Source organism: Candoia aspera, chromosome 12, assembly GCF_035149785.1.
Source record: "Candoia aspera isolate rCanAsp1 chromosome 12, rCanAsp1.hap2, whole genome shotgun sequence".
NCBI classification, from domain to species: Eukaryota; Metazoa; Chordata; class Lepidosauria; order Squamata; family Boidae; genus Candoia; species Candoia aspera.
This window is the reverse complement of record NC_086164.1, coordinates 14,504,636-14,529,414: the sequence shown is the minus strand read 5'-3', so window position 1 is coordinate 14,529,414 and position 24,779 is coordinate 14,504,636. Positions and strand designations below refer to the sequence as shown.

The window sequence follows — 24,779 nt, the reverse complement described above, 5'->3', positions numbered from 1 at the left end:
AGAGTGGAAGGCAAAAGGAAGAGGGGCCGACCAAGGGCAAGATGGATGGATGATATTCTAGAGGTGACGGACTCGTCCCTGGGGGAGCTGGGGGTGTTGACGACTGACAGGCAGCTCTGGCGTGGGCTGGTCCATGAAGTCACGAAGAGTCGGAAGCGACTAAACGAATAAACAACAACAAACAAGTAATCCAGGCGCGACTTGTGGAATTCGCACTTGGAAAGCTTAGCATAAAGTTTAGCATGCCGGAGTTTGGTGAGAACCTGTCTTACCAATCTTTTGTGTTCTTTCTCAGTTTTGGAGTATATCAGGACATCGTCCATAAACCAGTACCCCTTTAAACAAATGGTCATGCAGAACCTCATTAATTAGTTGCATGAAAACCCCCGGGGCCCCTGCAAGACCAAATGGCAGTACCTTATACTGGAAGGAGCCCAAGGGGCAGTTAAAAGCTGTTTTCCATTCGTCCCCCTCCCTGATGCAAATGTGATAATATGCCTCGCGGAGGTCAAGTTTGGAAAAAACCTTTCCAGTTGACAAGTGTGCCAACATGTCTTTCACGAGGGGGAGGGGGTACTTGTTTGACAAGGAAGCTGAATTTAACCCGCGATAGTCTGTACACAGTCTTAGGGTACCGTCCTTTTCGCGGAACAGAACGGGCGCTCCAACCGGCGAGTTTGCCGGTTCGATGAAGCCCCGTGCGAGGTTTTTATCAAGGAAGTCCTGCAATGCCACCAATTCCTTTTGTGTCATTGGGTAAATCTTTGGCTTAGGCAACGGGACATGAGGGAGCAGTTCGATGGCACAGTCTGTCTTGCGATGGGGGGGGGGGTAACTGGTCCGCTTCCTCCTCCCCGAAGACGTCCGCGAAGTCCGCATATTGTTCTGGCAACCCCTCTATGGGGGAAGCGTGAACTTGAGGGTCGACAATCTCTGCCCTCCCGACAGTCAAAGTAAGGGATTTTCCCTTGGCAGGTGCTTGGTAGAACCCATCTTCAAACGTTATCGTACGGGTCCTCCAGTTAATGTAGGGATTGTGGCGAGTTAGCCAGGGGATTCCCAGAACCACTATAGGCTTGCCCACCAGGGTGACCACAAATTCTATGGTTTCCCTGTGCGTGCCCATTTGTAGGGTAACGTTCCCTGTACCCTGGGTGGCCGGCCCACCCCCCACCGTGGAACCATCAAGTTGCTGGAAGATCAGCGGCTTCGGGAGCGGGAAACAGGGTAACTTTAGCACAGCGACTAGGTTGGGGTGGATCAGGCATCTGGAACACCCGGAGTCCACCCATGCCCCGACTTCGATGGTCTTGGAGCAGTAGCTCAGTTCAATTGTTATGGCCAGGATGGGACAGTCCGCACTCACCCTGGTGTTATCGCGCCCATTCTCCACCACCTGTCCAGCGGTGCTGTTTAGGACAGGTGGAAGGCGTTTTCCGCCGGCTGCTTCAGAGCGGCCAACCCGTCCTCCGTGAGGTAGACGTCCTCTTCTTCATCCTGGGTCGCTAGTGCCGCTGTCAGCCGTCGGGGGGGGGGGGTTGGGCGGTTTCTGTGGAGCCTTCTGCGTCGGTCTAGGTGGGCAATCCGCTGTTCTAGCCTTGTGGCATTCTGCCGCATGGTGACCAGCCTTACCGCACTTGATGCATTGCCCACGGGCAAAGCGACGTCTTTCGGCATCCCATGTCGGACCCGTCTGTGGCATTGGCCCTTTCCCGCTGGGAGGAAGCCTGTCCCTCTTAGCCGCTAGCATGAAGGTGCGCTGGGCGTGTTCAGCCTTCCCGGCAAGACAGATCCAGTCATGCAGTGAGTCTGGATCATCTCTGTACAGCACCCATTGCAACACCTCTCGATTGAGGCCATCCTTAAACATGTCAATCAAGGTGGCCTCTAACCATTCAGGGACCTTCCCTGCCAAGACCTTAAATTCTAGGGCATAATCCATGACCGATTTCTGCCCCTGATTAAGTTCTTTCAGCACGCCTTTAGCCCTCTCCTTCAGCAAGGGGTCTTCAAAGTACCACTTCAAGGCAGTCAGGAAGGTGTGGACGGTAGCCAGGGCTGGGGCTCCGGACTCTGACATTTGTACATACCAGTCCGTGGCTCTGCCCTTAAGTTTAGTGGCAATAGCCAAGATTTTAGCCCCTTCTGATGCAAAACAATGTCCGTATAGCTGGATGTAGTTTGTTGCGTTAGTTAAAAAGAATGACAGGTTCGTGGGGTCACCATCAAATTTTACTGGAAAGTCTTTAGCGATCCCACCAACTGGAGAAACCCCAACCTGTGTGTGCGTAGGGGTGACCCCCACTGGCATAAAACCACGGGGCCCTGGGAGCAAGTCTTGCGCCTGACCCCTTCCTCTCAGGCTCGGCGATAGGGTGGGTGGGATGCCGGGACCCCTCCCTGTGCCCTGCGCGGCAGCACTCTTCGTGAGTTCACTCACCACAGTTGACAGGGATTGCAGCAGGTGCTGTAATGATTGCACCTTGGATTCCAGAGCCCTGATCCTGTCCAGTGTGACGGGATCATCCATCCTCGGTGCTGCCGGTTGTGGCCCGATCGGCAGTCCTGCGAATTCCCTCTCGGGCGTCTGGGGGTATTGGAGTCTCCAAGTGGTGTGGGATGTCCCCGGCTGGGGGTCCGTGACGACGTCCCACCTGAAGTGTTGTTGACTCCCGACTCCCCCTTCCATCGGGGCCCTCCACTCCGTGCTGGGGCTCCAGGCTCCAAACTGGGGTACGGTGTGGGTAGGGAGGGGGCTCGTGTCTCATCTCGGGAGTGCCGATTCCAGAAGCTGTCTGGTCGCCTCCCCACCTTGCGATGAGTCCTTCGCGTCTCCGCTCTGAAGCGCTGACTCCAAGCTCGTCCCCGGTTCAGTCATCGCCAGCTGCTTCTCTCGCAAGAAAAAAAATTCTGGTAGAGGCTGGCGAGGTTCATTCTTGAAAGACTCTCAGCTTTATGTAAGGAATGCCTAAGGCTAAATAAAAGACTCAGACTCTAAATCAAGTTTAAGCTCTGGCTTTTATTTAGAATAGAATGCACACCAGTAGAAAGCTGAGAGTGAGGGAAGCGCGCCAAAAGTTGAATTAAATAGTCTCGCGCCAAACAGCGCTCCACCCCCACACTGCCCGGGTGTGCCCCACAAGTTTCACGGAGTGACAGGTCATCCAGGCTTGCTAGGTGAGAGGTTGTCCAGCCCCATTCGCCCCGGGCATCGCCCCGTTTATCTTCCTGCGAGGTAATGGTCCATTACCGGTGATTTCCTCGAAAGCGCCCGGACGCGCCCTTCCGAACCTCGCCATGATCATTTCTTTGACAATGGTGTCAATGGCCGATTATCGGGCGATGAGACCTTGTAGATCTCCCAAACCCATTACCTTCTTTGTCCGGTTTATCGCCCGCACCTCTCCAGTCATCGACACGCCTCCGTGCTTTGTCATGCGAGCCGTTACAATGTCGCAAACATTGCAATGGTGATCATGACAGGAGGAACTGCAAAATATTTCCAAACATGCCCACCAACCTATTCCAAAAGTTGGCTGATTTTTCATTTTAATGACATTTAAATTAATTTCTAATTACAGTGATCAAGGGGGAAATTAATAGATACATAAGAAGCAAGCATATTAACAAAATTTATTTTTCATCCTTTTTTTTTTTTTGTCCTGAGACCACTTTCCATTGTGTGCAGCCCCCAACGTGCCACTCAAAGGCTAAGTGCAGTCCTTAGTCCCCGAAAAGATGATGTCTGTATGGCAGGGTTGCAAAGGTGTGGCTGAGGCGCCCCATGTGACTCAGTAGCATCTCTTTTATGGCCCCGAGAGTCCCCCAGAGGAGGTGAGGCCCAAACTGAGACGGCTTTTTTTTTTTTTACATTTTGTAGGGATTTGGAGGACCTAAAAGGTAAACATGAACCTCTTGTTTATTGCAAATTATTAAGATATCTATAATAGCTCTGAAAGACCCTGCCAAAAAGGGCCCTCCTCCCACTTGCTTTGGGAATGTGATCTTCAAAGCCTGGTTTGATTCTTTCATCCAAAGAAAATTGCTTGGCCTCATAAGTGGACTAAAACCCAAGTGAGTAATGTTTGGTCCTTCAGACAGAACAGTCATCTCAGTCAACATGGCCAAAGGTGAGGGATGATAGTAGCTGCAGGTCAGCAGCTTCTGGAGGATTATCTCTGATGACCAGCTTTGGAAGCTGAGATGTTGCATAGAAAGGTATCATAACTTGTGCCATGGGTTTCAAAGGGAGTGAATTGCATCATCCACCAAAATTGACTCAGCCACAGCAAAGGTTTGCAGGAGTCCTCAAAAAGTCCATGAATCTTCACCCAAAAATGTGCACAGAAATGTTCATCTGGGAAAGATGCACTTGAAAAAGATTTGGGAATGTTGCGCACTGAAAAACATTATTGGGAGGGGCATGTTTTGGTTTTGCATTGAAAGGAAGAAGATATTGTGGAAACTTTCATAGTTAGGGAAAGTTACTCTAAAATTCCATTAAAAATCTGATTTCCTACCTTTTTTTTAAACAACAAATTATTAATGGAATAAAGTAATACATAAAATCTGGTTGATTCCTGTTAAGTTCTTCCAATAAGCATTCTATATTATTTTTGCCTATCTATGTTTTAACATGGTACGGGGATACCAAGTCATCTTGTCTGCCTCCTGAAGAATCTGTATAATGACCAAGTAGCAACAGTAAGAACAGACCACGGAACAACGGACTGGTTTAAAATTGGGAAAGGAGTACGGCAGGGCTGTATCCTCTCACCCTCCCTATTCAACTTGTACGCAGAACACATCATGCGACATGCTGGGCTTGAGGAATCCAAGGCTGGAGTTAAAATCACTGGAAGAAACATTAACAATCTCAGATATGCAGATGATACCACTTTGATGGCTGAAAGCGAAGAGGAACTGAGGAGCCTTATGATGAAGGTGAAAGAAGAAAGTGCCAAAGCTGGCTTGCAGCTAAACCTCAAAAAAACCAAGATTATGGCAACCAGCTTGATTGATAACTGGCAAATAGAGGGAGAAAATGTAGAAGCAGTGAAAGAGTTTGTATTCCTAGGTGCAAAGATTACTGCAGATGCTGACTGCAGTCAGGAAATCAGAAGACGCTTAATCCTTGGAAGAAGAGCAATGACAAATCTCGATAAAATAGTCAAGAGCAGAGACCTCATACTGACAACAAAGGTCAGCATAGTTAAAGCAATGGTGTTCCCCGTAGTAACATATGGCTGCGAGAGCTGGACCATAAGGAAGGCTGAGAGAAGGAAGATAGATGCTTTGGAACTGTGGTGTTGGAGGAAAATTCTGAGAGTGCCTTGGACTGCAAGAAAATCAAACCAGTCCATCCTCCAGGAAATAAAGCCAGACTGCTCACTTGAGGGAATGATATTAAAGGCAAAACTGAAATACTTTGGCCACATAATGAGACAGGACACCCTGGAGAAGATGCTGATGCTGGGGAGAGTGGAGGGCAAAAGGAAGAGGGGCCGACTAAGGGCAAGGTGGGTGGACGATATTCTAGAGGTGATGGACTCATCCCTGGGGGAGCGGTGGGTGTTGACGACCGACAGGAAGCTGTGGCGTGGGCTGGCCCATGAAGTCATGAAGAGTCGGAAGCGACTAAACGAATAAAGAACAAACATGTTTAAAGGAGGGACATAAATGCATTCCAAGCCATTATTTTATTGGTTGTTTTAGCCATGCCAAACAGGAATTGATGGAGTGACTGCTACTACTTACCTGGTGGACACCATTTTGGAGAAAGCTATTATAAGCAATTAAAGGGTACATATGTATATTTGTTTACATTTGTATAAATATGCAAATTGGTTTCAATTGAATAAACACTGTGGGAAGTGAGGAGAACAAACCTTGTGACCCTTCTCTCATGTGACTAGAGCTCTACTGACACTCGTGAACTTTATATTAGCTCCAACAGATTACATGCCATTAAGGCCATGCCGAATTTAGCCCTCTGGTTAGGGAAGAGACAATATTGATTAGGATGTCAGCAGAAGAAACTGTATTGGTATAAATTGTCTATTAGCACGTGAGGATAAAAGGAAAGAAGGCAGCCTGCATGACGCTTGAGGCTGCAATTCATAAAACAATTGCACTTCTGTTGACTGAAATAGCACAATGATAGCTTCGGGCAACTTTGCTACATTAAATAGTTTATGGATTGCACCCACATACCTAAGCCAGAAATTTTTGTTTGACATCTCTTGGTGCTGTGCTTTATTTTATGTTGTGCTGTTTCCTTTTTTAAAAACAAAACAAAGAGGTAACAGTTCTGCCTAACATAAAATGTTAGAGAACCTCCGTTTGCAAATAGCCTGCTAATCTGAGGTCAAGCCTTCCTTCCTTCTGGGATAACTACATTGCGACCTATCACAAGAGGCCCTAGATAAAACATCTTTAACACCGAGATGCAGAACACACACAAACTTCTCTCCCCTTTTGCATTTTTTCTTCCAACAGCTGTTCTGCCTGTTGAGTATATTCAGTATTAGTTGTACTTGGGATTTTCCTTTCTAGTTTTTTCTTCTTTGCAATGCTTGGAATTTGCCTAAAACAGCTTATGCTTCCATTTTGAACATAGATTGTGTTGTATGAGGATTGACATTTAAAGGCTGAATTCATACAACATGCATACTGGTTCCTGAATTAACCTATTTGGGAGCTTTATAATTATATTTTTATAATTATATAATTATAAACAATATAATGCATAATAATAAAATAAATAATATAATATAATGCATTATAATGCATTATAATGCATTGAAACATGTGTTATGGATACACACAGCATGCTAAGCCATCCCCCAAATCCCCATCTATATCCAACACTAACCAAGAATAGCATGTGGCATAAACTAGGTCATTTAACTGGCCTGGTTAAGAGTGTTGGGTGAACATTGCCAATGAATGAGTTCATTCTTAGTATATTGGGCCTCAGCTTTTTTAAAACTTCTTAATTCCATCACAGTTTGTTGATTTGTGCCTAATTAAAATTTTGGAGTTGTTAAAGATGTGGCTTTTCCAGGTTAGACATAGCATTAAGACATGGGAAGGCAACAGAGCATAGATGTCAAAGCATCGTCTTCCTGCACCCAAATTCACTTTGGCCTCATTCCCCCAATTGAATTAACAGAAAAACCGTTTTGTTTTTAATCTCACCAAAACATTGTGCAGAAATGCCAACACATTATAAGGTTTTCCCTGTTCTACCAAGAGGTTTCATGCAAATTGGAGGCAAAGTTACTAAAATCTTGGGAAATTTGGCAATCTGGCGAGGTTTGGGTGAGGTGACGGGCATCCAGGCAGTCATGTGATATTGCGTGATAATGCCAGGAGCCAGAAAATAACATTGGCTCCTGATAGAAAAGATTATCATTCCAGTTCCCTTTGGTGAAACATCACATGAGAACTCAGATGAACAAAGACAGATTGAGACTTTCAAGCAACTCCCTGTAAGATGATGACTGAAGAACTCCCCTTTGTCTTCTCTAAACTGAATGCCATCTAGTACTGTTCTTGCTTTTAAAAGCTTCTGGCACATTATTCAATATGCTTTCTAACCGTTAATTGTCTCTTTTAAGGAAGCACAGAGAAACTGATACCAGAGACTTTATAGATTTCCATTCTGTGGAATGCATGTTGACTCAATCGTGTCTCCATAATGCTGGTCCCTATTTGCCAATAAAACATCAATCTCGCACTTATGGTTACCTTATACATGTCTCCCCTTATATGTTCTTAGCAACAGAAGTACCTCTCTCTCCCTTTTTACAAGAGATTGCAGACACAGAAGTCCAAGCATGAAGTTGGGTGGCAGCCAAATTGTTTGAGTCTTTTTCTTTGTTTGTTCCTAATGTGTATTTCTAGTTTCTCATACCCTGAATTATTTCTGTCTATCAGTTTCAAGTTTGGGACCATTCCAAGTCCCTTGTGGAATCACACATTCAGTGAATTATATATCATTTTATTGCACTTTCTGGAATCTCAGTTTAAACCAGCATTTCAAAAGGCAGGGTTTTTTCCCCTTCAACATATATAATAGCCACCCACGTCCTGTGGGATTTATTCTGCAAATGCTGTTCATTGCTCCTTCTTTTACTTCAGTTTAGACTGCAGTTTTTACAGCAGAGAAGTGTGAATTTAGCGCAACTTTAATGTTTATATTTTTTCCCCCACTGTTGTAAAGTAAGCATATGTAAGCCCGTGTGCTTTGTGTTATCCTCATGGGTATGCAACGAGTTCCATGTGGCTTAAGGAAACATAAAGAATTAGAGACTTAAAATCAGAAAACAATCTGCCAAGAGGACCCCTTTTGTAGAGGAATTTCTGTCAGCCCCACTAGGTAGACCAGACCATGAAATCAACTCCACAAGAAGGCTAAGACTACTTGAGATTGGCTATAATAACAGATTTGGACACATTATGTGAAGACCTAGCTCTCCAGAGAAGGCTCTAATGCTGGGAAAGGTGGAAAGAAAGAGAAGGGGTGACCAGCTGTTACAATGACCATGGGTACAATGTTGGAAGACCTGAGAAATGGGCTTAGGGAAAGATCATCATGGAGAAAAATCTATCTGTGTGATTGCTAGGAGTTGACAGTGACTTGTTGGCACATAATCAATAATAACAGAAGCTTGCAAATCTGATTGGGCTATACCTCCTCCTCTTCCTTATAGTTCAGTGAATTAGGATGTTCTGGACCTAAACAATGCTCTAGCCCCTGTTGCCTAGGTAACAGGGCCTACATATCTCCATCAAGGTCATCTTCCTTACTCTCTACACCTTCACATCTGGGACTTGAATGTCTGGGTTCATCAAGCTAAGCTCTTGTTGGTGGTTTCACATGTTCTCTGAACACCAGCATGTTATGCAAACTGGGTCACTTATAGTTTGTTCAATAAATAATAAACAAACTGTGCCTTAGTGCAATATATGAACCAGCTGTAATCTATACTGCTTTAAAAGAATCAGTATAATTCCAGTATAGCAGAATTTCAGATAGATAATTACTATGTTTCTAGCTATTCTGATGCTTTCAAGCTTAAAAAATGCTTCTTTGTATCTGTCATTTTCTTTTCAATATTATTCCATATCAGTTTCTAGGCCTATTTCTAAACTGTCTCAAGAGACAGAATAAAAAATATTTAAGGTAGATGGGTGGAAAGATTACAAAATTTTGAGTCTCATAGGATTTAAAATGCAGTCTGTATTTAGAAGTCAGTATGGGAAAGCTCATTATTCAGTACTCGCTTTTTATAAAAGTGTTTCAAATCTACATTTGCTAAATCAATATGGGTTTGATTGCAGTTTGCAGTTATCCTTGTATTTGATCTCCAAATTTTGAGGTAGAGTTTTTCACATCAAACATGTGTACAATAATGTAGATATTGGGGAAATTATATGCATTCAAAATTGTTGTATTATTGGAAAAGTGTATCAAAAGGAAACACTTGGAAAATATTATGTGTTTATGTATTTTTATAGCATTTCTAGGCCCCACTCCCAACAGACTCTGGGCAGCAAGCAATAAAACAATAGCAACACAATTAAAAAGAACCATTACAATAGGATTCCTATAAAAAACATTTTAGAAAGCCATCATTACGTCTGTGTTCAGCTAGAGCCAAGGGCATGGTGGAATAAGACTGTTTTCACTTGCTTACAATAAACCAAGAGAGTGGCAGGGACATGTTCCTTTAGAAAGAGAAAAAAACACAACCATATCCAGCCTTGTTCTTTTGTTTTTCTGCAAAAGAGATCAGAGTGATAAAGAAATGGGGTGGGGTGAATCGAAAATCAGGCTATTTTTTTTATATATTTAAAATGAGAAACTGAGAGAAACTCAGGTCGACAGACCCATCCATCTCTGTGCAGAAGTAAGTCCTCTTGACTTATTTCCTCAATCAGCTGATGTCCAAGTGTGGGTTTAATGGACTGGTCTCCAGCTTGTGAAATGTTTTGTTTTGTCCTATTTCCCCCCCAGTGTTACTTCACACACTCTTTATGATGGTACAAGATACTGATGAAAATTAAGAATGTTTACAGAACGTGACTATCTCTTCTGCGACAAGTTCATACATTTAAAAGCCTATCAGACCAGTATGTCGCAACAGGGAAGGAGAACCAAACCTGCATTTATAGTCCTAGTCCTGCTGCTTAATTTTCTCTCCTTTTTCCCAACAGGTATCACCGTCGATAAGCATGGCTTCATTTACTTTGTAGACGGCACCACGATTCGTAAGATTGATGGGAGCGGCCAGATCACGACGTTAATAGGCTCAAACGGCCTCACATCAACCCAGCCTCTGCGCTGCGATGCCAGCATGGACATTACTCAGGTCGACACTAATCGTTTCCATACATTGTTACTGTTCAGCCTGGAAACCGGTTCCATTTTGCATGACAAAATAGGCATTAACAAATACCACTGAGGTGGTTGGGTCCCATCTGCTGATAAAGCTTACTTTGAGATCATTTCTGTTGTGTCCTGAACAAACATGTCCACACTTTCATATGCATTCAGTAATGTATTCTATGTGTTGTGTAGGGACCTCCAGCTGAAATTTCCCATGATTCAAAACAGGGCAGGAAAGGTTTGACCATCAGATCTCTTAAAGACCCAGTTAGGGTAAATTTGAAAGGATGCCAGATAATTTCTCATCCTAATTAACATTAATGAGATTGTGGGAAAATTAAACTTTAGTAGAATCCTGCAAATATTCCCTGAGCTCAGAAGCTACTCTCTAGCCAGTAAATCTACCTGAGAGACAGGAATGCATAATAGCAGACATTTTTTGCAGGAATCTCATCTGTGAATTTTATATTATTATTCTGAATAGTTAGTATGACTTGAGCCTGCTGTAAAATATAGCTTGATGGTAAAAGGTCTGGCTCGTAGGAGTTGTTCCAGGACATTCCTCTGTCTGTTGATATTCATTTTGGTGAGTATTTTAAAAGCCAGTGGAGTATTTATGTATTTAGCAAATTTTGTCACCGCCCATCTCCCTCAAAAGAGGGACTCTGGGCGGTTTACAGTAAAGCTAAAAAGGGATTAAAAGACAATAGAAACAAGATATCTTAAATATTAATATAGATATAAAATAGCATCCAGGATGGCAATATTAAAAATTCTGATTTAAATTCATAAAAACATGGGAACCACTTTAAGGTGCTTGCCACCCCCAGGATTGACTATGTCTTATTTCTCATTGATGCTGTTTATATTCAGGTATAAGAAAGACACAGGGTCAGCTGTTAAAAGACACTGATTTGCCAGCAAGACGGTCTGAGAAGGATCTGTGAGCAAATCCTTATTTTCTGAATTGTCCACGGGTTGATTCATAAGGGGGATTTCCTTCGAAGACGGAGTAGCAAGCATATTTATTTATTATTAAATTTATACACCACCCATCTCACTATAAAAGTGACTCTGGGCGGCTTACAAATAAAAGTCGTAAAACCATTATAAAAATAGAAAAATACAAAAGTTAGAAGAAGATAGAAGAGGGGAACTAAAAGGCAGAGAGAGTGTCTTTAAGCCACCCACCACCCACAGGGCTGCCTATCACTTGTAAATCCCCACATTAGTCGGCAGAGCCAGCTCTTGACGCTCTTCCTGAAGGCCAGAAGAGTGGGGGCCAACCTCACCTCAGGGGGCAAGATAATATCATAGTTGTTTACTCTAATTCTGGTTCTACTTCCAAGACTGCTAAAGGCTCATATTGGTTGGATACCATCAATGAAGCTTCTGTACTTACTGGCATAGAGTCACGTCGAGGGACTAATTCATTGATCCTTAATTGTTTCAAAAAAAGGCAAATGTCTGGATTGTTTCCATCATGGGGACAGAAACTTTGGCAATCAGTTCTAAGTTGGTGGCTGCATGTTCCTTGCTCAAACCAGGACAAATTATACAAACAACTGAGAGAACAGTAGTGAAGTATCACATTAAAAGCCTGGTCTTAGAGAACTTAATTATACAGGTGGTAAAGTTACGCCTTTAAAGCCCGTTTGAAAAAAGGGAGAAAGTGAAAGTTGCATCCCAGTAGAAAGTCAAGAAAAACCAGAGCAAAGTACATCTACCTTGAGGACTTTTTAATGACCTGCTTCTACACTCCAGAAATCTTTCCCAGTCTGGTGCCCTCCATCTATCTTGGACCTCAACTCTACAATAATTCTTCTAATCTAACTCCTTCTTTTAAACCAAAAAAAGTCAGCTTGACCCGATGAAGTACAACCTATGACTCACATTATTTTTTGACTGTCATTACAGTGTTTCTTTCTAAATTGGACTCAAAACTACTCTCTTCTAACAGCAGTTTTGCTGAACTTTGAGCCAGGGATGGGGGACTGGTGACCTTCATGTCATGAGCAATAACTCCCATCATCTCTGATCACTGGCTATACTGTCACGGGCAGAAATCCCAAAACCAGCAAGAGGCCCTCAACTATTACACAGGTCTTTTAAATCGTATTGGGCATTTTCAGATATCTGCAGTCCTTGGAATTCAGGTGATCTGACAAAACAGTTTAAAACCTTGTTCACACACCTCAGTGGGAATCTGGCCTTGAAACTTTTCCTTTAATAAAAAGGCTTTTTTGTGTTCAGAATGCTAGATCAGATTTTCTACATGGAGTTATGTATCATGAATATATTAAAATCTGTGCTCCAGGGTTTCTTTTTTCTGGAAAAAAAGTGTCTGCATTTCTACCACATTCTCAGGATGGATTTGAGTTGCCTTTAACATTTTCCTCAGTGATATTTGTTTGAGCTTACTTGATCATTGCAAGGTGGCAGATGGTGCTGGTGTATTTTGTTTTGACTTTAATTTCGCCCTTCTCTCCATCACTCTACAGCCTCTTTGGCTGCCCCCACATCATCGTTGTGATCATAGTAATCATAATTATAACCAGCTCCATGGAAAATATTCCCTCATTATGGCATCCCTTGTGATTTGTGTGAAGAATTGGAAGCCAGGAAAATTGCAGAGTGCTGGAAGGAAAATTGTACAAAGACAGGACACTCTCTGAGCGTGGTTGTTTGCTTGCAGACATTTTATTACCCAGCTAGGTAACATCATCAGTGTAAGTGATTGTGGGGTTTGCTCCCTGTTTATATGCAGTAGCTTGCCTGCCAGTGTTGTTGTGGGTGTGGTTTTCTCCTTGGTAGTGCCTTGATTGGGGTTCTGTTTTCTGCTTGTTTGCCTGGTGTTAATCCCTGTTTACCTGGCTGTTGGCTGATGGAGAGGATATGTTCTGGTTTTTTTGTTTCCTTCTTAGCTTTTGAATGGTGTGTAAATGTGGTTTATTTCTATGTGTCTATTGATGGCTGATTTGTCTGAATGCCAAGCTTCCAGGAATTCCCTAGCATTTTTGGCTTTAGCTTGGTCTAGGATACTCAGTTTCCCAGATGAAACTGTGGTTGAGACTTTCCATGTGTTGTGAGATCAAGGAGTTTTCATTGTGTCTTCTGACTGCTAGTTGGTGTTCATGAATGCGCTCTGCTAATCTTCTGCCTGTCTGTCCTACACAGTGGCTGTTACAGTCCTTACACTGTATGTTGTAGATGACTCTACTGTAGATGAAGCTTCTGTATATAAACAGGGAGAAAAACTCACATTCACTCACACTGATGATGTTCCCTAGTTGGGTAATGAAATGTCTGCAAGCAAACCACCAAGCTCAGAGACCACCAGGGACTCCACAGCTCAACCCTGAGCTACAGATATTCTCTTCTATTGGGACAGGACACTCACTTATACTTGATAATTCTGTAACTAGGGTAAGCACAAGAAGGATTTTTCTCCATCACATTGAATTGCAGTTGACAGAAGAACTACTGAATACATTTCCAGTTCTTGCTGAAATAAGCAAAAACAAAAACAAAAAAAAGCAGGATGACTTTTGCCCCCAACAGATCTTTACATCAGCCCAAAGCTTCCAGATTCTTATGACCAACAGCATTTGCCCCGGAATGTACACAATCAAATTCAAATGGCATTATTCTTGTGCGGGTGTGTGATTTAAAAATGTCTGACACGCTGATCTTCAGGAAAAAAAGTTTCATCAGTGCTCATTTGCAATTCAATCAGCCTCTTCTGTCGCTCTTCAGAGAAGGCTGTAGTCTAGGCTGTTCTTTGTTTGGAATTGGCAGCAATTACCCAAACTTCCCTCTGCCCACCCACCCCCCGGGCACCTCAAAAACCCTCCACATCTGAATTGCTTGTCAAATACATTATACCAAATAATACATTGCTAATAAGTGCTGAATGTTGCTAGAGCCATAAATTACATTATAATAATTTGAGTGCATTCTTGACCTATTTACGTAGCATAAATATGTAGATAAATGTCTAAATCTGCATAAAGTATGAGCCAGAAACTGAGTCTTGCAAACAACACTATCCCATCCACAAAAATCTGCCAAGGGCCTCAATTGGCCATGCCATAAAATACATCGGAACTTTAAAAAACATTGGTTTGATCTAGAATGACATGTCTGCAAATAAAAGGGCTCTTTTTTGAGAGAGAGAGGACAAGACGCTACCAAAGTTGGAGGAAGCAGACGTTTTCTTAATGTTTGCCAATTCCTCTATGCCTGCGCTTCCTGGCAAAAACTTATAGGCTGTGCTGAGGAACCTCCAAATCTTCAAAACAGATTTTTGAGAGCAAAACCCCCCTGCATCCACGGGGTCATAAAGTTTGCTAAGTTCCATTCAGCCATCTGAACCAAGCCAGTGAAGCTGAGCCTACAAAACCCCCCTTCCTTTCAAAATAAAAGAAAGCCATCGCTACTGCCCCTTGGATTTTGGTGGGTATGGACGGGAGAGGCAAAACTTTGCAATGTTTTAAGTTATGTATTTAAGCAAATTCAGGCCTGCATCATGGTTAATGCTAGGTGGAAAGATTAGGGTTTATTACGTATCTTGAAGGAATCTGATTAGGTTCCTACCAGCTCTGCTTCTCACCACCTCCAGCATTTCAAGTATTTTGTTTTTGTGCATATCGTATTTATGATGCCTCCAAGCCATGATTACCAGCAAGTTTACCTTAAACTGCCTTCTGGATAAGAGAGCTTGATGGTACCCTCAAACTACCATGTCTGTATAACAAAAACAGTAAGGGCCTTAGAGATGTTAAACGTTGGCTGGAGTTTAAGAGGTCCTGTTACATCTGAGACTCCCTGTATTCAAGATGATTTGTTCCCATTCTCTGTGCCTTTAACATTTCTCATCTCCCGTGGTTATAGAATTCCGGTGCGTGCATGTACATAATTTAACCAGAAGTTTTCCCTATATCCAATATACAAACCTCAAATAACACAATTTTTCAGTCATATGGATCTCTCTCCTAGTTTACATTGTCAACATTAATTAGCTAAACATTATTTGTTGAACAGTAATCTCAGTTTCTGCTCCCCCCCACCCCGTTTTCGCTTTTCTTTTTCATCAAGAGAATATTAATGACACTATGAGTGTTAGCAGATGCTGGGAAAGCCTTTAGCCCAGGAGAGGTCAAAAAAGTCACACACCAAGCATTTCTATAAAAATAATTTATTTACAGAAAGCAAAACAAAAGCAAAACATATTTAAAGGACTTAGCTCCCCTTTGGAGCAAGCCTTGCTTGGCTGCATTGCCGGCAGAGAAAAAAAAGAGGAAGTAAGAAACAAGTCCGGCAGGTTTCCTCCCCCCAGGCAATTTGCATGAAGCACGTGCGAGGAGACAATCAAATACAACCTCTTTAACGGGCCAAAATGATTAGGTACAATAGCAGTCTTAATAGTTAGTAGGAAAACCTCAACAATGAGAACTTGTATGATTCCAAGCACATTTCAATAGAATCTTCTCCTATAGGTTTTACAAGAGATTAATCCAGCTGGGATACTAGATAAAAGGACTGACCTTTGGCAAGGCGTCTACCGTGGTTCCTGTTCCTGTCTCATTTTTATGCTTGTATATTGTTTGTCTGCTAAAAAGCCATCAAGATGGATCAACACCTTGGTGGTTTTCTAAAAAGGGCTGTGCAGTGCTTGGATTCCATTTGGAAAAGGTGTTTAAGAACATGCAGGAGCATGAACACTACACTCCTCTGTGATGGACAACCACAAATTTTCCAGTCTGCTGCAAGGAAACATCTACTGCAGCCGCACAGTCTTGGAAACAGAGGCAGCTGCTTTAATGAGCTGTGGACAAGTGCTACATGTGCACTTCTGCACATTTCACAGCATTTCTTCTAAATCAAAGCAGAAAAATATACTGAAACATTAATTTAAGAGTTTGTAATATTAAAACTTCAGCAAAGGATCGTTACCTTGTCGTGGTGCTGGAGCTTGAGCACCTCAATGATGCCATGAGCTAAACCGTGAAGGGCCACCCAAGACGGGAAGGTCATGACAGAGAGGTCAGACTAAATGCGATCCCTGGGGAAGGTAATGGCAACCCACCTCAGTATTCTTGCCGTGAAAACTAAATGGATCAGTACAACCAGAGATATGTCGGTATACCATCGGAAGATGAGACCCCCAGGTCGGAAGATGGTCAAAATGCTACTGGGGAGGAACAGAGGATGAGCTCAACTAGCCCCAGACGTGATGACGCAGCTAGCTCAAAGCCGAAAGGACGGCTAGCGGCCGACGGTGCTGGTGGTGAACGGCGAATCCGATGTTCTAAGGATCAACACACCATCGGAACCTGGAATGTAAGATCTATGAGCCAGGGCAAATTGGATGTGGTTATTGGTGAGATGTCAAGATTAAAGATAGACATTCTGGGCGTCAGTGAACTGAAATGGACTGGAATGGGCCACTTCACATCAAATGACCACCAGATCTACTACTGCGGACAAGAGGACCACAGAAGAAATGGAGTAGCCTTCATAGTTAATAGTAAAGTGGCTAAAGCAGTGCTTGGATACAACCCAAAAAACGACAGAATGATCTCAATTCGAATTCAGGGCAAGCCATCTAACATCACAGTGATCCAAATATACGCCCCAACCACAAATGCTGAAGAAGCTGAAGTAGAGCAGTTCTATGAGGATCTGCAGCACCTACTGGACAACACGCCTAAAAGAGATGTTATTTTCATCACAGGAGACTGGAATGCTAAGGTGGGCAGTCAAATGACACCTCGAATTACAGGTAAGTATGGCCTGGGAGAACAAAACGAAGCAGGACACAGGCTGATAGAATTTTGCCAAGACAATTCACTCTGCATAACAAACACTCTCTTCCAACAACCTAAGAGACGGCTTTATACATGGACTTCACCAGATGGACAACACCGAAATCAGATTGATTACATCCTTTGCAGCCAAAGGTGGCGGACATCTGTACAGTCGGTAAAAACAAGGCCTGGAGCTGACTGTAGTTCAGATCACGAACTTCTTCTTGCACAATTTAGGATCAGACTAAAGAGATTAGGGAAGACCCACAGATCAGCTAGATATGAGCTCACTAATATTCCTAAAGAATATGCAGTGGAGGTGAAGAATAGATTTAAGGGAATGGACTTAGTAGATAGGGTCCCGGAAGAACTCTGGACAGAAGTTGGCAGCATTGTTCAGGAGGCGGCAACAAAATACATCCCAAAGAAAGAGAAAACCAAGAAGGCAAAATGGCTGTCTGCTGAGACACTAGAAGTAGCCCAAGAAAGAAGGAAAGCAAAAGGCAACAGTGATAGGGGGAGATATGCCCAATTAAATGCAAAATTCCAGAGGTTAGCCAGAAGAGATAAGGAATTATTTTTAAACAAGCAATGCGCGGAAGTGGAAGAAGACAATAGAATAGGAAGGACAAGAGACCTCTTCCAGAAAATTAGAAACATTGGAGGTAAATTCCAGGCCAAAATGGGTATGATCAAAAACAAAGATGGCAAGGACCTAACAGAAGAAGAAGAGATCAAGAAAAGGTGGCAAGAATATACAGAAAACCTGTATAGGAAAGATAATATCGGGGATAGCTTTGACGGTGTGGTCGGTGAGCTAGAGCCAGACATCCTGAAGAGTGAGGTTGAGTGGGCCTTAAGAAGCATTGCTAATAACAAGGCAACAGGAGACGACGGCATCCCAGCTGAACTGTTCAAAATCTTGCAAGATGATGCTGTCAAGGTAATGCATGCTATATGCCAGCAAATTTGGAAAACACAAGAATGGCCATCAGACTGGAAAAAATCAACTTATATCCCCATACCAAAAAAGGGAAACACTAAAGAATGTTCAAACTATCGAACAGTGGCACTCATTTCACATGCCAGTAAGGTAATGCTCAAGATCCTGCAAGGTAGACTTCAGCAGTTCATGGAGCGAGAATTGCCAGATGTACAAGCTGGGTTTAGAAAAGGCAGAGGAACTAGAGATCAAATTGCCAATATCCGCTGGATAATGGAAAAAGCCAGGGAGTTTCAGAAAAACATCTATTTCTGTTTTATTGACTATTCTAAAGCCTTTGACTGTGTGGACCATAACAAATTGTGGCAAGTTCTTAGTGGTATGGGGATACCAAGTCATCTTGTATGCCTCCTGAGGAATCTGTATAACGACCAAGTAGCAACAGTAAGAACAGACCACGGAACAACAGACTGGTTTAAGATTGGGAAAGGAGTACGGCAGGGCTGTATACTCTCACCCTACCTATTCAACTTGTATGCAGAACACATCATGCGACAAGCTGGCCTTGAGGAATCCAAGGCTGGAGTTAAAATCTCTGGAAGAAACATTAACAATCTCAGATATGCAGATGATACCACTTTGATGGCTGAAAGTGAAGAGGAACTGAGGAGCCTTATGATGAAGGTGAAAGAAGAAAGTGCAAAAGCTGGTTTGCAGCTAAACCTCAAAAAAACCAAGATTATGGCAACCAGCTTGATTGATAACTGGCAAATAGAGGGAGAAAATGTAGAAGCAGTGAAAGACTTTGTATTCCTAGGTGCAAAGATTACTGCAGATGCTGACTGCAGTCAGGAAATCAGAAGACGCTTAATCCTTGGAAGAAGAGCAATGACAAATCTCGATAAAATAGTTAAGAGCAGAGACATCACACTGACAACAAAGGCCCGCATAGTTAAAGCAATGGTGTTCCCTGTAGTAACATATGGCTGCGAGAGCTGGACCATAAGGAAGGCTGAGCGAAGGAAGATAGATGCTTTTGAACTGTGGTGTTGGAGGAAAATTCTGAGAGTGCCTTGGACTGCAAGAAGATCCAACCAGTCCATCCTCCAGGAAATAAAGCCAGACTGCTCACTTGAGGGAATGATATTAAAGGCAAAACTGAAATACTTTGGCCACATAATGAGAAGACAGGACACCCTGGAGAAGATGCTGATGCTAGGGAGAGTGGAAGGCAAAAGGAAGAGGGGCCGCCCAAGGGCAAGATGGATGGATGATATTCTAGAGGTGACGGACTCGTCCCTGGGGGAGCTGGGGGTGTTGACGACCGACAGGAAGCTCTGGCGTGGGCTGGTCCATGAAGTCACGAAGAGTCGGAAGCGACTAAACGAATAAACAACAACAACAACAAAATATTAAAAAGCCTTAAAATCTTAAAATACTCACAATAGATTTACACAGCGAAGTTAAGAAAAACATACCAACAGCTTTTCTAAAAAATGGGGATGGAATGATTGTAATTCTTGAGACACAGAGGATGGTCTTTTCCACATGTCCCAAAATACGTCTTTGTAAATGTGGTGTCTGCAAAGTGCCTTTGCCTGCAAAGCTTGGTAACTAAACAGATTCATAATAAGAGAAGATTGGTCTTAGATGGACCAATTTATCCTGTTTAGGCCTAGGACTATAAAAACTAAAAATAAGATGTGGATGTATCCCTAGAAAACAAATAACCAATTACCATTTCATCTTACTGATTAAATGCAAGCATGTCTAAGACCACAATAATGCTTATGCTATGTTACTGATAAAATTATGTGAATGATTGCTACAGTATAGATTTCTCTGAAGATAATATATGAGGTTTGCTATATCTTCAAATTATAATTAATGGTGAATCTCATTTTTTTTTGTTTTATTATTGTGTCTACATTTAAATTTAGACTTAAAAAAACAGCTTTCTTTCTCTCTTCATTATATAGACTGTATCTATGTAATTATTTCATAACAGTTACGTATTCGGCAATATGGCACAACTTTCTTCCATACTGAGAGATTTGAGGATTATGCTGGAGTCAGAGCTCCCAGTTGTTTGCTTGCCATGAATTTATAATTAATAATTAATTGAAGTTAATTACATGCTTGTAAACCATAACTCAGACTTTTATGAGTGACTGGAATTTTAAGGTCAAATTACACGTGTAGGTCTGCTCTTGATGTTTGGGGAGGAGGGGTGGAAGGATAGATGACCAAAGGCAGGGAGAAGGGTCACCCCAAGCTGCAACTTCTAACTGCAAATCAGTTTGGGAGATTGGGGTAGGGTTAGCAGACCCATGCTACAGAAATCTGGACAATATCTACAGTAGATCACAGCATAGACTTGGGATTTGCAGCTATCCAGTGGCCATCTGGATTTTTGCAGCTCAGATCTGGTCACAGTAGGTTGTGGTAACCATTTTCTTTTTCCAAGTTTTCAATTTCCAAATCCTTCTGCAACCTGCTTTCTTTTCAAAAGGAAATGCTGTTCCTTTCCCCTTGAGCTTTTATTAATTATTTCCCAACTCAGAAAGGCAAAGGGACCTACAGGGTTAGCAAAGGGAGAGGAAGGAGTATTAGGTATATTTGCCACCTTGAGTTATTTATAAAAATAATAAAGGTGGGATAGAAAATAAATAAATAAATGGGAGGCAGATGTGACCTAGCTATCTAACTGATATTCTCAGTGTAGGTTCCTCTTGTGACTATATATATGAAGGATGGGGAATTGCCCTGCCCAGGATGAAGCTCTGAGGAGAACATGAAGATATAAAGTGAATGGGACCAAGGATTGATGTATGAGGGACTCATTCGTACAATGTTAAGCACATTTTAGAGCATGCATTATAGTATTTGCACATTTCCTGCTTCAAGTGGCAGGAAGCCATGGTACTGATTTTAGGCAACCATAATGCAGAAGAACCTCTGATAGAAAAATCATTTGGTCTCATGAGGCTGTAGAGTCACCAGCTGCCAGTCCCTCCTCTACTGGATCACCTGCAATGAGGTAGAGAGAGAGAGATCACCAACCATCTTGTAGATAATCAGTTGCATTGTCCAATTGTTCTGTCAAGCAGCTTCTCTTAATGATGGACTCAGATCTGTTGTCCTGTAACTGAATGACTGATTTTTAAAGAAGGGCTATTATCTGAACTCTCAATTATTCTTTTTCAGATCCTTTCCATCATGCAAAAATAATAAGAGGTTAGCTTCTTGGTGCTTGTTTATCCACCTTTTGGGGCTAGTCAACACTGTCCATGGCAATTTGACTGATATCTGACTGATGCTGTCTGCTGGGATTTGTTTTTCACTTGCTTGAGTTGTTCACAGGATAATAGTCCCCACTTAATGGAGAATGCTGTGGGGCTTACTGTGGCAATGAAAACAATGTCAATTGGTATTCAGTATTTTTAGGCATGTGGTAGGAAAAAGATATTGAAGATACCCTTTTTGTATTAAAACATCTTTTACCCCAATGCTTACTTAGAACAGAAATAGATCTACAGTTAAGTACTCAAATTTATTTGCACACTCTTCTTACAGCTACATAAAAAACAAGAAACATGGGCCAAAAGCAAAACTGGACAACAGTATGCCAGAGCTAATGTGGTGAAGTAGTTGGAGCATCTGGCTAAGATAAGGAAGACCAAAATTCCACAGAATGGCTCTCCAGATGGTTTTAAACCTAACTTTCTAAGCCTCAGTGTTATAAAATATGTGAACATAGCATTGGGCAGCACTTTGAATTAGATTCCAAAAGGTGCTTTGGAATGCTCAGGAGTGTGAACATAGCAGCTGTTCACAACTCTTTAAAGCAGCTGCATCTTTTCCCAGGGGCGAAAAATTGCTGATAAAAAAAATTGCAGTTAAGGACCATACTTGTTCCCCTGCAAGCTCTGAAACACCATTTTGGAATTAAATCCAAAGCATTGCACAGTCCTGGTAAGTACATATGTACCACCTTCGAGGATTGATGGGCTGGAGATGTTATATCCTAACTCTCTTGGACTCCAGGATCATTCAATCATAGTGAGTACTTCTGGGTGAGAGAAAAGAATCTGGTCCCTTGGACAAATTTCCAGATCTCTTCCCTGAGACATTTCAGTCCACAGAATCAGTCAGAAGTCTGCAACAATACATAAAACATGTAACCGTTAGGACCCTATTTATCGTGTTGCAATCGATAAACAATCTGTCTATTTAAAAAGCATATGTCCATAACTGCTTAAAGAATAAATGAATGAATGAGGAGGTGACATCATTCTTATAAAAACGTGGAAGAAACATTTGAATATCTTTTATTCCTTTCACATTGCAGGTTCGCTTAGAATGGCCAACAGATCTTGCTGTCAACCCCCTTGACAACTCACTGTATGTGCTGGACAACAACATTGTCCTACAGATTTCTCAGAATAGGCGGGTTCGCATCATTGCAGGACGCCCAATTCACTGCCAAGTTCCAGGCATTGACCATGTTCTGGTCAGCAAAGTGGCCATCCATTCCACCCTAGAATCGGCCCGTGCTGTTGGTGTCTCTCACAGTGGTATGTTGTACATTGCCGAGACTGATGAACGGAAGATCAACCGCATCCAGCAGGTCACAACCAATGGTGAAATCTCTGTCATTGCTGGGGCACCAACCGACTGTGATTGTAAGATTGATCCCAACTGTGATTGTTTCTCAGGCAAGTGGTGCTTAATTACCCCCACCCCCATTTTTCTACTGATGACTTATTGCATAAGTAGGTTGTACCCATATGGGGTACCTTTGCGTGAAAGTGGGTATGTCAGTTCCCCAGATGTAAACTCCTCTAAACTCCTCCCTGAATGTTAAACTTATTTTCCAGCACCAGTTTAACCCTCACTTTGGAATGATAGATCCCAGTGAAAGGTTGATTTTGTCTGACATTCTGTTGCCAGCTTAGGTGATAACTAGGGATATGCAGACCAAGGTACAGTAAGTTTGCTTCATTTAATTATATTCTCTTGGGAGACCCAGTTCCCCTTTTTGTTCAATTCCATAGTTAAACAAAACTAATAATTCTATTAATTCTTATTTCCATTTAAATTATATATTACATTTAAATTAACATTAAAAATTTCTGGATCATTTAAGGATAGGGGAGGGTATGAACACACGGTCATTCCAGGAAGTGCTGGAGAAATAGACTTGACAAAGAGTGCTGCATTCCTCTGAACAAACAAGGCATTTTTACTATTAAATATAGATGAAAGACCCTTGAATATCTGTTAGCTTTTAAAAGATCCAGTTCCTATCTGATCTTACCATGGATTCCTAATAGGGGAGATGTATTCCTACCAGGTGATGTTTACTCTTTGGATCATCTGAGTACACAACACCCCAATTCATTCTCACTAGAGCCCATGATGGATTTTTGTTTTAATCTCCAGCAAGATTTATTCTATGTTGCTCATAAGGGTTGATAGTCTTTTCCTCAGGGAGTTTATATAATCTTTCTATTTTTGAAGGTATCTAAGTGTCCCTTCTTTTTGCATATTGGGGAAATGAATTCTATAAGTTAATTGTGCATTGCATAAGAAAAAGGAATTGCTTTCATTTGCCCTGAATGTACTGCAATAAACTTTGCTGGCTTTTAGTTTTTAAAAACTTTCTTCAAATATTGACATTTTAAAAGCTGGGAAGTGAGTTTCAGGAGGGGGAGGATTAAATGTTTTCAGTTGCAGACATTGACCTTTATTGGTCTGAATTTAAGTGCCAAAGTTGTATTTGTTATCAAATACGCCCTTGTGCTGAATGGCCCTCTTTTAGGAAGAAATGAAGTTGTATCTGAGCACTAGTACATCTAACTCAGAATCATCTATACTGACAGGATTCAGCCATCTCAGAAAGCCAAGCGTGGGCAATTTATTACTGGCCATGTGCAATCCTTCCTTCATTGATCCCAGAGATTCCCTTAGGTCATGCCAGCTAAATTCAGTGATGAAACATAAATATCCAGCATTGTGATTTGTCATTAGCTCTGGAAGCAAAAGTATCAAGCAAAATAGGAACATTAAACTCTACTGGCTTCATGGATATACCTTGAGATTGTTCAAGTATCTTCACACTTATTCTCTATCTACTTGAAAATTGCTTCCAAATTTCTTTCTGAAGCTTACTTCCCTGGCTGGGATGCTTGTTTTGGGTTTCAGTCTCTTCATCATCTCCTGACTGTCCACAATTTCCCAACTGAAAAAATGCCCTGTGAGCAGTTCCTTCATGACATCTTCCTTACCCAAAATATGGTTGCTTGATTTGGGTTTATTTTGTTCTGCAAACACAATCAGCTGTGGCTTATTCAGTTAACTATGGCTAACCAACCACTGCTTACCATTCTGTATGAAACTAGCCATTGACTGAAAGTGGATCTCAGGGGTTTTAGACAGGAGTCTTCCCTATCCTTACTTGAAAAACCTGGGATTCCTGACTCTAAGTCTTCCCTTACAAGATCATGCTTCTGAAAGACCCATGTGTCCTTGAACATTTTGAAACTTGGATGCTTGAAAACAATGAGGTTCTCTCAAAATCATGACTGTATATTCAATTTTACTGTAGGAAGAATGTAAGGTTTCACGC

General features: G+C 42.1%; 1 protein-coding gene across 1 annotated transcript in view; it reads left to right on the top strand.

The window, feature by feature from the left end:
• Positions 1-24,779, top strand: part of TENM1 (teneurin transmembrane protein 1) — a 273,477-nt gene that overhangs the window by 223,371 nt on the left and 25,327 nt on the right. The window contains exons 21-22 of the mRNA XM_063313466.1: positions 10,225-10,379; positions 22,500-22,866. Of these exons, the coding sequence (XP_063169536.1) occupies positions 10,225-10,379; positions 22,500-22,866 (522 nt within the window). The remainder of the gene's footprint in view (positions 1-10,224; positions 10,380-22,499; positions 22,867-24,779) is intronic.